The 12,726-nt window shown below is 42.2% G+C and overlaps 1 protein-coding gene across 7 annotated transcripts in view; it reads right to left on the bottom strand.

Annotated features, from left to right (window-relative positions):
* ETFBKMT (electron transfer flavoprotein subunit beta lysine methyltransferase) overlaps positions 1–9,549 on the bottom strand; it is a 31,896-nt gene extending 22,347 nt beyond the window's left edge. For 3 of the 7 annotated variants that reach the window (XR_012155987.2, XM_073321549.2, XM_073321517.2), the window contains exons 1-3: positions 9,376–9,549; positions 6,631–6,773; positions 4,187–4,645 (exon numbers count right to left, since the gene is read on the bottom strand). Coding sequence is in view for 4 of the 7 variants with exons in the window: in XM_073321549.2 (XP_073177650.1) it covers positions 4,187–4,506 (320 nt within the window). In the remaining 3 variants the exon portion in view is untranslated. The remainder of the gene's footprint in view (positions 1–4,186; positions 4,646–6,630; positions 6,774–9,375) is intronic. The other 4 variants (XM_073321530.2, XR_013634926.1, XR_013634927.1 and 1 more) reach the window with 4 other exon arrangements.
* Between the last annotated feature and the right edge of the window lie 3,177 nt (positions 9,550–12,726).

Genomic DNA, 12,726 nt, shown 5'->3' with positions numbered 1-12,726 from the left:
CCAAAGACAGACGGCAAAGACAAGATGCAGTACTGAAAAGATCTCCTTTGCTCCTAACGTTTTTTCCTCCTGCTAAGTCTGGTGGTGAGGAAGTCCAGGCGAATACCAGCCCACGTGACCCTGTTGCGCCTGCGTCTGATGAAAAGGAGCAGCCTCCTGTGACTTCTCTAGCTGCAGTCTCACCCTGCTCCTCTCAAGACTTTCCCAGTGATAGTAAGACAAAAATATCCTTCTCCAACGATCCAGGCACGTGGGACGTGACTTCTCAAGATCTCATTGCATATTGGACAGAGAAGGGCCCACAGAAATGCCAGAATCTAGATGCTGACTTGTCATTGACAAAGCAAGAGTACACCAATCAGAATTGTTACCTGACCAAGTCAATGTTTGAATATGTGAAGTCTAACAAACAGATTGGCAAACAAATGGCTCATCTATTCACCTTCTAAGAAGAAAGTGTACTGTTTTTATTGCAGCCTGTTTTCTCATACCAAAAAGTGGGGAATGTTCTGCAAAGGCTTCAATGATTGGAAGAATACTGCATACATTATCAATCATGCAATGAGTGAGCAGCATACATCGCCAGCAGCTACCACGCCCGAAAGAAAGTAAGTGGCAGAATTGATACACAAATGGAAAATCAGTTTTTGGAAGCTCGTGCTTATTGGAAGAATGTTCTCAGATGCGTCGTTAAAACCATAGTTTTTCTTGCTGAGCGTGGTCTGCCATTCCGTGGCTCAGATGAGACTGTTGGATTGAAACACAATGGCAATTATCTTGGCATTCTAGAGCTAATCTCTAAGTTCGACCCTTTCTTAGCTCAGCACATCAATGAAGATGCAAATTATGGAAAAGGCCATTGCTGGCAAAGACACTATCAGTGATTATAGATGAGATCAAAGATGTGGAATATTTTTCAGTGTCTGTCGACTCAACACCGAATGTGTCACACGTAGATCAGCTGACTGTCATCTTGCGTTATGTGCTACCCAGCGGACCAGTTGAGCGTTTCATGACCTTCATAAACATCACCAGCTACACAGGGGAGAAACTTGTCTCGCACCTACTCAATTTCCTTACCAGAAATGGGATTGACATCCGCCTTTGTCGTGGCCAAAGCTATGACAATGCAAGTAATATGAGTGGCAAATATTCAGGGATGCAGGCAAAGATAAAAGAGCACAGTGCTTTGGTTGATTACATACCATGTGCTGCTCACTCACTCAGCCTTGTTGGCCAATCTGCCGTGGATTGTTGTGTTGAACCAGTTTCTTTTTTTGGATTTGTCCAAGAATTGTACAATCTTTTTTCTCTGCATCAACCAGTCGTTGGATGATTCTTAGAGATTCACTACCAAAGGGGTGCCCAAATCACTCTCAGGGACACGGTGGAGCACTAACACTGAAGCTGAGAATGCAGTTGTTCTGGGATACCCCAACATCCTTGAAGCACTAGAGAGCATCGAGGAAGATGAATCTCAAAAATCAGCAACAAGAAAAGATGCGAAGATCCTGAGTGATGCAATGCACCCTTTGGAAACTGCTATTTTGTGTGAGGTCTGGAATGATATACTTCAGCCATTCAGCAGGTGCAGTGTATGCTTGCAAAGTGCTCAAATTGACCTTTCCACTGCGGTAAACCTAATGAGGAGTCTTGGAACTGTTTTTCAACGAATGCAGGATAGGTTTGATGTGTATGAAATTCAGGGGGCTGCAAAGACTGCTAACCATGAGTAAGAGTCAGCCAAACGCCGCAAAAGACAGAAGACATGCGACGATGCAGCTTCCCACTCATTCAGTGACAAGGAGGCCTTCAGAGCTAATACCTTCATCACAATCATTGACAAACTGAAGAGTTCATTAGGACATTGGATCAAGGCTTACGAAAATATTGACAAAACTGTACTATAGTGTACTGACAAATTTTTTGCCTAACATTTCAAGTTCTGAAGTCAGTGAAGGTTTCAGACGTCTGTGTCAGAAGGACCCAGATGATCTCCCTGTCGATTTTACTAAAGAATTTCTTCAATTTGTTGAATTCGCATCACTCTCAGATTTAGAGAGAAAAGATGATGAAAGCAAATTGTATTTGGATGTACTGAGTTATCACTGAAACCAATGTGATAGAATGTTTCTGAAATGTTGAAACTGCATTACGGCTGTATTTGTCATTAATGATCACTAACTGTAGTGGAGAAATGTTCCTTCTGTCTTCTAACCAGGGTCAAAAATGTCCTCCGATCCACCATGACTCAAGAGCATCTCAGTGCTTTGTCCCTCTTGAGCATTGAGAATGAAATCATCAGGTCTTTGAATTACAATGACATCATTCATGACTTTGCCACTGCTAAAGCTGGGGGGGGGGGGTGTTGTTTGAAGAATTGAGCGTAGTTAGAGTAGAACAAACTTGTTAATTTTACATAAATAAATAAATATGTAAATATGTTTGTCGATAAATGTTTTATGACTTCATAATTGTTCTTGCAATATGTAATTCATACTTAGGCCCTTCCCTCCCATTAGTGTCAGGCCCCTCATAACCTTAATCCAGCCCTGCTGACACCCTTTCCTCTATGGCAGCCTTGCTCTCTCTCAGATGAACCCATAACTTATATATGGAGGGGGGGTCATAGAAAAGGAGGAGCATGCAGCAGAACCCTGCTTGGATCTGAAGTAATGCAAGTAGAGAGGGTGATTGTGCCCAGAATATTTTTAAGTACCTTAATTCCAACTCAGTGTTTCTCAGATTGCCTGTAATATTGATGTTCGCTTTAGAAGTTCAGAAAACAGTTAGGGCCTAAATGCTAGCCCAGCGTGGAAATAGATTGCCTTAGTGCTGGAGACAGTTGTCTGCAAGGCTAGGTTAATAAGGTATCTCAGGTTATATTGAAAAGGGTACTCTGAAACTTTGTCATCAGAGAGCTCAGATGTTGTGGGAAACAGACACTGTTGAAAGAGCATACAATTGCGGAAGCAGCATTTCCCCCCCTACGCACCGTCCATTTTTCACTTTTTCAGATTATGCAATTCATTACTGAAGTTCTCAGGTCAGCAAAACAGCAAATCGTTGTTAAATCTGCTGGTGAAATGCCAGAGCATTAATTAATGTTGCTAACCAAATGGTTAGGTAGCAAAGGCACCATTTGATAACAAACCATGGAGATGAGATTAACTACAGTACCTAATTGACTTACTGTTTTTAGCAGCACTTTAATTGTGTTGAAGGTCCATCTAATCACCTCTCATAACTTAGCTGTGAGACTCATATTGTTTCCAACTTAAAAAAGCCTCTGATTTTTGCTTTCTTGCAGACAAAAATAAATAAAATGATAAAAATTTAAAGTATTAAAAACCCAACCCAACCCAACCCCAAATCAAACCTTTCCCTTTCAACTTAATGGGAGATGGCTGAAGGTTGGCTGTTTGCAGTAATGACTCATGACTTCTTAGGTAGGAGAAGATACTTCTGGGTGATATAAGAACATTAACAGCCCCTGGGAATCAGAGACAGCATCTGCATTTTGACTGCAAAATTGTCAGAAATAAAATATGGCATACAGTTTGTAAATGAGTGCAACACGGTCAGATAAATATAAAATAATCCTGTCTGTGTACATTCCCGCCCCCTTATTTAGGATTTTAGAACCAGTCTGGATATAGGTTAGGCCTTGTCTACACTCAAAGGTTGCACCAGCAGAATTCTACCCTTTTCAGTGGACACAGATATGCTTCCATGAGCATGTTTTGTCTCCTCCTGGAATAACCCTGAGTTATTGTGAACTAAGTATTCCCCTCTTGAAGTGACACTAAATGATGTGATTAAATACCTTGCAATATTTTTGTGGAAAATGCAAAACTTTCCCACACATCCAAATTCAGCCCTGGTGTAAACACATGCTACTCCATTGAAGTCAACAGATTTAACAGCCAACAGTTATTCTACATACAGCAGCTGCACAGACTTCATAGTCATCAGCAGAGATAGTACTTGGGACCTTCTATTCCAAAGCCACAGGCTTCTATCACTTGAGCTGAAGGAGAATCTGTGTTAGGTGTACTTGTACTAGGGCTTACAAACCCCTTTGGCTGCAGCCACTAGAGAGCAGTACTATCACAAGCAAATCTGGTATCCGATGCAGCATGGGGTGATAGTACATATTTACTCTAGTGGTCACTGGGCACTGTACCTGGACAGGGCTTGGCCTCCTGGCCAGTAGATTGCCCAGAAGGGGTCGCCATAGGGCCACAAGTCAGCTCTTTCCTGCCAGAATCTGCAGCGAGGCGTCAGAAGTCGCAGTCGTATCTCTGGTGTGAGGTGCCCACTGCTACTGACTTCAGTGTTCTCCTCCAGAAATGCTCTCATCTCAGGATCCAGGAAGCTTCCTGGAGTCCTGTGATAGCAGCATCTCCATACCAAAGAGGTGCTTCTGTTACTGCTCCTTGAAGCTTTTGTGAGGACATCCCTACTGACAAAGCCTATAAACCACTTCAAGTAGCAGAATACCATGCCTCCCCTTTGGTAAAAATCCTTCCTGATCTGAATTCAAAGCAGCTGCACAGCGAAGGTTGATCTTGTAAGTGTGTGAGGAGACGTGTTTGAAACCAACTCAGAAGCGGTCTCGTTTTGTAGCAATGGATGGCGATTCCTGAAAGCAAGAGCAACGTATTAATGATAAAATATCTATTTCAAGGTTAACAACCATCAATGCTGCAAGAGGCGGCAGCTGGATGGGAGTTGCTATACGTGGATGAAAGATCTCAAGTTTGTCAGGCTCATATTTCCCCATGTCACAGGTCTACAATGTAGTTCCAGAAAAGGCAAATCCTACACAGGGGTGGAGAACTTAGAGGACAGTGGGGTGAGTTTCTTTGGATGGAAAGCAACAGTTCATGTGACAGCTCATTACTCTAGTTCTGTTATGGCAGGAGGAGACAAAGTCAACCCAATGGGCCAAACCATGGCTCCACTAAAGTCCATGGCAAAACTCTTATTGACTTCAGTGGCCCTAAGGAAACATAAACATGCACTGAACATAAATTACACCACATGCTGTTACTGCTGGGCTTGCCGTTTAGATGGACTTGATTTCTAATTTCAACTTTAGGCCTTGGATGGCAACTGGTACTGGCATACCTATGTCAGGCAGGGGTGTGAAGGTATAATCTCTGACCGACAGAGCTGTGCCAGCAAAAGTCCCTAGTGTAGACGCAGTTCTCCCAATAAAACTGTGGTTTGGCACCATAGCTTATTTTACTTGGAGGGGGCAAGCGGAGGGGGCTGCGTCCAGTATAGTATGCTAGAGTAGCTATACTGGCAGTGTGCTCTTAGCATAGACCTGGTCTAAGGCTCGGCTACTAATCTCACATTCTGCAGCAGGTATTCCCATAGGGAAGGCAAGAGAGTGAACATGAAATGGCACCTTTGCTACAAAACCGTGAAAAGGTTTGGGGAAGGGTATTACTTTGAATTGTGCTCTACTACAGTGTCTTTGGATACTTAAAATAAAATCCATGAAGGGAGTGGTGGCGTTCAAGGGAATGAGCCATTAAAGTAATCAAATCAGGGAACTGCATATGGGGAAGTGTCTCAAACACTTCCAAGGACATACAATGTCAGTGGTTGAATTGACAGATTTAAAGATTAAATACACACAGTTTTTAGCGTCTGCCTCCCTACTCCCCACAGATAAACACAACAGCAGGATGTTCACACCTATTGCTTTTCAGTGAATGTTCAATCTATGCAATTATGCACAGGCATGGCAGAGAGCCCACGTTGTTGTTATATGTGGCATGAACTTTAAAGTGGCTATAGAAATGCTAATTAAAGGTTCAATGGCTGCTTTGAATTTTGTTAAGATATTTATAGTGCAGTACTTAACTAATCTACTCTCCAGGGGTGAGTAAGAAGTATTCCCTGGCAAGTGGGGGGGCATTAAACCATCAATTTCTGGGGACTTTAAGCTTTCACTAAAACAAGAGCAGGTTCCAACCCACAGGGTTGTGGAGATAGCCATATGTGAGCTGAATGAAAACCACTGTAGTGCGGTCTGCAAAGGGAGGGCTTCAGCACTTGTGCTGAGGCTCGTAGCTTTACCAAGCAGCAGCAGAGTACAATGAACAACACTGCTGCCAATCAAAACACTGTGGGGGTAGCAGCAACACTGGCGTGACTCCAGTCAATTTCACACTGCCCCCAAGTGGGACAGATATGAACTACTCATTGGGAGGAGGACCCCAATTCATTGATGCCCCACAACCACCTTACACCAGCTCTGCCAGCAAAAAGGGGCCAAAAAGCTGCCTTTCTGTACCCTATGGAATTTCAACAATGTAGAGGAAGTCCCTGGCAGGCGTAGAACAGGCATTAATTGACCCAAAATGTACACATAGGGCATGATTATCCATTTCTGCTACACCCAGAACACTAACTGTGCCCAGGGGTGCCACTGGAGTGCAAGACTGGGCCCTGAGTGCATCTTAATTCATGCCTTAAGCTTTTTTAACCTCCGGTCAAAATCAAATCAGGACACTAAGGAGAGCAATGACTATGCTACTATCACTTAGCTCACACCTCTGCTGAAAATTCTTGCTGCCTTTGAAGTTGATGGAAATCTAAAGTCTTTCTTACCTCTAATTTTTTTTCCAGGTGTAGGAACAACGCACCTTATTTTCCATTCAAGAAAGAGCTCTATTATTGAATCTCCTGTGGATTTCCATGTAAATGTTGCTTAAAATCCTGCACTGAGTGGGCTGTCAAACGGTGGGAACAATCTGAATGAGTGAGACATTTAAAATCTCTTAGTTTTAAAACTATCAGTGTAACACAGGCCAAAAGTTTAATCATTAAAGGGACATTGTTAACTTAAAACCTACATTCCTAAAATATGTTATACACATCGTATTGCAAGTTACAGCTAATATTATTACAAGTGGGATGACCTGGTAACTATAGGCTAGTTAGTCTGACATCAACACCAGGCAGAATAATGGGAAAGCTGATACAGTATACAACCGATAAAGAATTAAAGGACAGGAATATAATCAGCACCAGTTAACATGCTTTCATGGAAAATAGGTCTTATCAAATTAACTGATTTTATTTTTTAAGAAGATTATGTCTGGATGATAAAGGTAACTATATAGGTATAATATACTTTTGTATAGCATTTGTATAGTTCTGCATGACATTCTGATTAAGAAAGAGCACTAAACAATATCCATAGAGCACACATTCAATGAATTAAGCACTGGCTAACTGACAATTCTCAAAAAGTAATTGTCAATGGGGAATCATTATTGAATGGGATGTTGCTAGTGAGGTTTCATAGGAATCGGTAGTAGGCCCAATGCTATTCAACACTTTGCTCGATGAGCTGGAGTTAAATATAAAATCACTGCTGATAAAATTTGCAGATGACACAAAAATTAGTGGAGCACTAAATGATGACAACACGACAATTATACAGAGCCATCTGGATCACTTGATAACCTGGGATAAAATATGCTTTAATACAGTCAAATGCAAAGCTATGTATCTAGGAACAAGGAATGCCGGTGATGCCTACAGAATGGGGGACTGTGTCCTGGAAAGCAGTAACTCTGAAAAGGATCATTGTAGGCTAGTAGTGGACAAGCCACTGAACATGAATGAGACGCTGTGGTTAAAAACAGCTAATGCAATCCTTGGATGTATACATAGGGGAGTTCCAGTATTGCCAACCCCAAATCGTCAAATATCATGAGCCAGGCTCACCAAAAATCATGAGATTGGCTTTAAAATAATGAGATTATGTAAAAATAATACATTTAATGTTGTTTTTATTTGCCTCCCGCTTTTTGAGCCTTTAGGATGCAGTGTACTGGGGTCACATTTTGAAGCTTTCTCCATAGCCACGAGGACTAGAAACGTCCTTTTCTTTAAGAATGAAGGCTGAAATCATCACATATCCACCTGAATCCAGAAGCTGGGGCTTTAAGGAAAACAATTATCATGAGACCCATGACAAAATCATGGGAACTGGCATCACTGGCCACTACTGAGATATAGGGAGGTAATTTTACCTCGGTATAGACAAGGAAGTAGTCAGAAGTAGGAAAGTGATTTTACTTCTGAATACAGCATATGTAAGACACGTACTGTGTACATGTCCAGTGTTCACATTTTAAAAAGAAGGTAACAAAATTGAAGAAGATTCCAAAAAGAGCTGCAAAAATAATTTGGGGGCTAGAGACTTAAATATCCCAACCCGTTAAGAATATCAAAAAGAAGATTGAGAAGTGAGTTGATTACTGTGTATAAATACCTTCATGGGGAGAAAATACCAGGTACAAAAGGGCTCTTTAAATCAAGCGGAGAAAGACATAACAAGAACCCATGGCTGGAAGCTGAAGCCAGGTAGATTCAAATGAGAAATTAGACACAAATTTTGAATAGTGTGTGTGATTAATCACTGAACTAACTACCAATGGAAGTGGTGTATCCTCCATATCTTGATGTCTTCAGATCAAGACTGGATGCCCTTTTGGAAGATATTCTTTAGTCAAACATAACTTAAGCTTGAGACAGACACAAGTTATTGGGCTCAGGATAAAAGTAGCTGGGTGAGCGTTAATGGCTCATATACTGGAGGTCAGACTACATGACAATATGGCCCCTTCCGGCTCTAAATTCTATGAATCTATGAAGCTGAGAGACAGTACACAACTATGTGAAATTCTGTGGTCTGTGTTGTACAGATGGTCAGACTCACTAGATGATCTAATGGTCACTTCTGTCCTTAAAATCTTCGAATCTATCAAAAAGAGAGGACTTTTTTTTTTTCAGTTGGTTTGTACAGTGCATTTGACCGCACTTTGTTTTATGGTCAATTTCATGATTTCCCGTTTAGTCAGATTTCCGAGTTGTATGGATTTCTCCTACAGCAACAGGAGAGGGAAAATATCGGTTTTTAAATATAAGAAATGTGAGCGTAAAACCACATACGCTGACAGAAGGACTCAAATAGCACGACCTTTTTTTTAACTGATTAGATTTCAAATTAATTGTGTTCTTCGGATAAAATTAATCCAAAAATAAGGGATTCTTAAAACTGCCTTAAAATTAATCCAAAAGATTGAGACTTGCCAGGTCTGTATCACTGACCATGTACCTCTCTTCCCAGCCTCTCTTAAAAGACTCACGGCTTCGAGAGCAGCGAGCCTGCTGCTCAGCAGAGCTTTGTACAGTCTTCTAACAGTTCCACCCCTGTCTTCGTGGGCCAGGGGAGTAGGGACTGAGCTAGTAAAAGCAGTCCTCCTTAGGAAGGTGCTGCTAACACTGTGCTAATGCTAGTGCAGAAAAGATTTTAACTTTTAATGTTTTTTAAAAGCCTACCTTTGTTATTACTGTGACAGCTTAAACCTGGAGTCCGTCTGCCCCGTGAATCTGTCCTTCTCCATTTTGTTGTTGTTGTTTTTTTGCACCTTGTGTTGTTGCTGTGGTTAGCAAATAGCATTTGCCTGGCTTTCTGTTTCCTGTTTCACATGCACCAGCATGGTGAGATCATCAGGCTCGTGCTCTGCTCTGGAAGCCACGTGCATGATTTTTCCCTTACATCCCTTAAAGGGGGCAGTGTTTGATATAGTAGAACTGCTGCTGGATCTGCCTTGAGATGCCTGTGTAAAGGAAAAATCCTGCGATGGCAGGGAGACAGATCAGACAGGCCTCTTGCCATCTCTAAAGTTCTGTGATTCTTGGTGAGGTTAGATTGGGATTATATATAGGAATAGTCTGTCTAAAAATTGCATTTTTTAAAAAAGCCAGATGTTCTTCCTGATGTGAAAGAGAGCAACTGAGATTACAAAATCAGTAATAAGAAAAGGAGGACTTGTGGCACCTTAGACACTAACAAATTTATTTGAGCATAAGCTTTTGTAAGCTACAGCTCACTTCATCGGATGCATGCAGTGGAAAATACAGCGGGGAGATTTTATATACATACAGAACATGAAACAATGGGTGTTACCATACAGACTGTAACAAGAGTGATCAGGTAAGGTGAGCTATTACCAGCAGGAGAGCCGGGGGGGGAGGGGGGAACTTTCGTAGTGATAATCAAGGTGGGCCAGTTCCAGCAGTTGACAATGTTGCCGGCACCCAGTGCCGAGAGGCTGAACAACAGCTTGAGTTGGTTCGTTACCCGGTGTGCTACACCCAATAATCACAATGGGGTGGAGAAGCAGAAAAGTTTATTTGCAGCTGCAAAAAGGTACAGGGAGAATAAAATCTCAAATCCTGCACACCGAGCAGGAAGTTACACAGGCTTTTATACATCCTTTTTCCCAGCATACTTATCCAATAGCAAGCTGCCCCAAGTATCCATATAGCCAGCCAATCCAGTTCCCAGCTAGTTCCCTGATTCTCTGTATCATTTGTTAAACTATACATAAAGCTGCTTTATTCAGCATTGTTTTTCCATATCTGGCCTGCGTGGCCTTGCTTAGTTTCAGGCAGTCTGACTCTGCAACATATTGTTGCAGATTCTCAGCATAACTGCTGTGTGTGCCTCCAGGCGGGGGGGCCAAGGACACTTGGGCCTAGTACGCAGAACTGCTGCAAGTGCCTCCAGGCAGGAGGGGGGGCCAAGGACACCTGGGCCTAGTGCGAGGGGGCTTCATCGACACTCGTGGTCTTCCATCCCCTCGAGTTACCTAGCGGCCATGCCCCAGTGTCCCCAACAACAAGAACGTGTGAGGAACAGTGGGGGGAGGGAATAAACATGGGGAAATAGTTTTACTTTGTGTAATGACACATCCACTCCCAGTCTTTATTCAAGCCTAAGTTAATTGTATCCATGTTGCAAATTAATTCCAATTCAGCAGTCTCTCCTTGGAGTCCGGTTTTGAAGTTTCTTTGTTGAAGTCTCTCAACAAGCGTTCTTACAACGACAATACCCACCTGCTGAAGTGAAGAAACAGATTGACAGAGCCAGAAGAGTACCCAGAAGTTACCTACTACAGGACAGGCCCAACAAAGAAAATAACAGAACGCCACTAGCCATCACTTTTAGCCCCCAACTAAAACCTCTCCAACGCATCATTAAGGATCTACAACCTATCCTGAAGGACGACCCATCACTCTCACAGATCTTGGGAGACAGGCCAGTCCTTGCTTACAGACAGCCCCCCAACCTGAAGCAAATACTCACCAGGAACCACACACCACACTACAAAAACACTAACCCAGGAACCTATCCTTGAAACAAAGCCCGTTGCCAACTGTGTCCACATATCTATTCAGCGGACACCATCATAGGGTCGAATCACATCAGCCACACTGTCAGAGGCTCGTTCACCTGCACATCTACCAGTGTGATATATGCCATCATGTGCCAGCAATGCCTCTCTGCCATGTACATTGGCCAAACTGGACAGTCTCTATGTAAAAGAATAAATGGACACGAATCAGACGTCAAGAATTATAACATTCAAACCAGTCGGAGAACACTTCAATCTCTTTGGTCACTCGATTACAGACCTAAAAGTGGCAATTCTTCAAAAAAAAAAAAAAACAAACAAAAATTTCAAAACCAGACTCCAATGAGAGACTGCTGAATTGGAATTAATTTGCAAACTGGATACAATTAACTCAGGCTTGAATAAAGACTGGGAGTGGATGGGTCATTACACAAAGTAAAACTATTTCCCCACGTTTATTCCCCCACCCCGCTGTTCCTCACACGTTCTTGTCAACTGCTGGAACTGGCCCACCTTGATTATCACTACAAAAGGTACCCCCCCCCCCGCCCCCGGCTCTCCTGCTGGTAATAGCTCACCTTATCTGATCACTCTTGTTACAGTTTGTATGGTAACACCCATTGTTTCATGTTCTCTGTGTATATAAAATCTCCCCACTGTATTTTCCACTGCACGCATCCGATGAAGTGAGCTGTAGCTCACAAAAGCTTATGCTCAAATAAATTGGTTAGTCTCTAAGGTGCCACAAGTCCTCCTTTTCTTTTTGCGGATACAGACTAACACGGCTGCTACTCTGAAACCTGTCAAAATCAGAAACAATCCTTGCAGTCTAATTTACTTTTCACTCTTTGTGTTTCGCTCAACCAGGACAGTGAATGTAAACTAGTCAGTTTCATTTTCGCGTCCTCATGTCCTAGCACAATGGTGCAATGTCTAGGGTGCCCATCTTTTGTTGGTTTTTTGAGACTGAAATTCTTATAATTCCATGGCCCTTCATACTTACTGATAACAAGCATTTCCCACACCAGTGTTCTAATTGGTTTTTAGTTCTGCATTTGAAAGTAAAGAACAAAATGAAACAAAAATAATTAGTGTGATCCAATTTATAGTTGATATGTTCCTGTAGGGAAAAAACCATCAATTATTAGTTATCTGTTATTTGGAAGAAATTCAGCATGTGAGATAAAAACAAAGATAGAATTTGGTAACTGAAAACCATATTATTTTGAGATTGTTTTGCTATGTGAATAGTGGCTTCTAAGAAGTAAAGCGCTAAACCTCCGATCCTGCACTCACTACAACAGAACTACTCACAGGGTGAAAACCTGGCCCCATCAAAGTTAAGGGGGGTTTTGCCATTGACTTAAGGGGGGGGCCAGGATTTCAACCACAGTGCATCAAGTTAAGCATGTGGATAAATTTTTACACGATCAGGGCCTGAATCTTCAATGGCTGATACAGGCTTTAACCACACTAATGTCATTGAGTG

The sequence above is a fragment of the Lepidochelys kempii genome, chromosome 1 (assembly GCF_965140285.1).
Source record: "Lepidochelys kempii isolate rLepKem1 chromosome 1, rLepKem1.hap1, whole genome shotgun sequence".
In the NCBI taxonomy this organism is placed as follows: domain Eukaryota; kingdom Metazoa; phylum Chordata; order Testudines; family Cheloniidae; genus Lepidochelys; species Lepidochelys kempii.
Note: the sequence above shows the minus strand (reverse complement) of the source record. Positions and strands in the feature narration are given on the sequence as shown.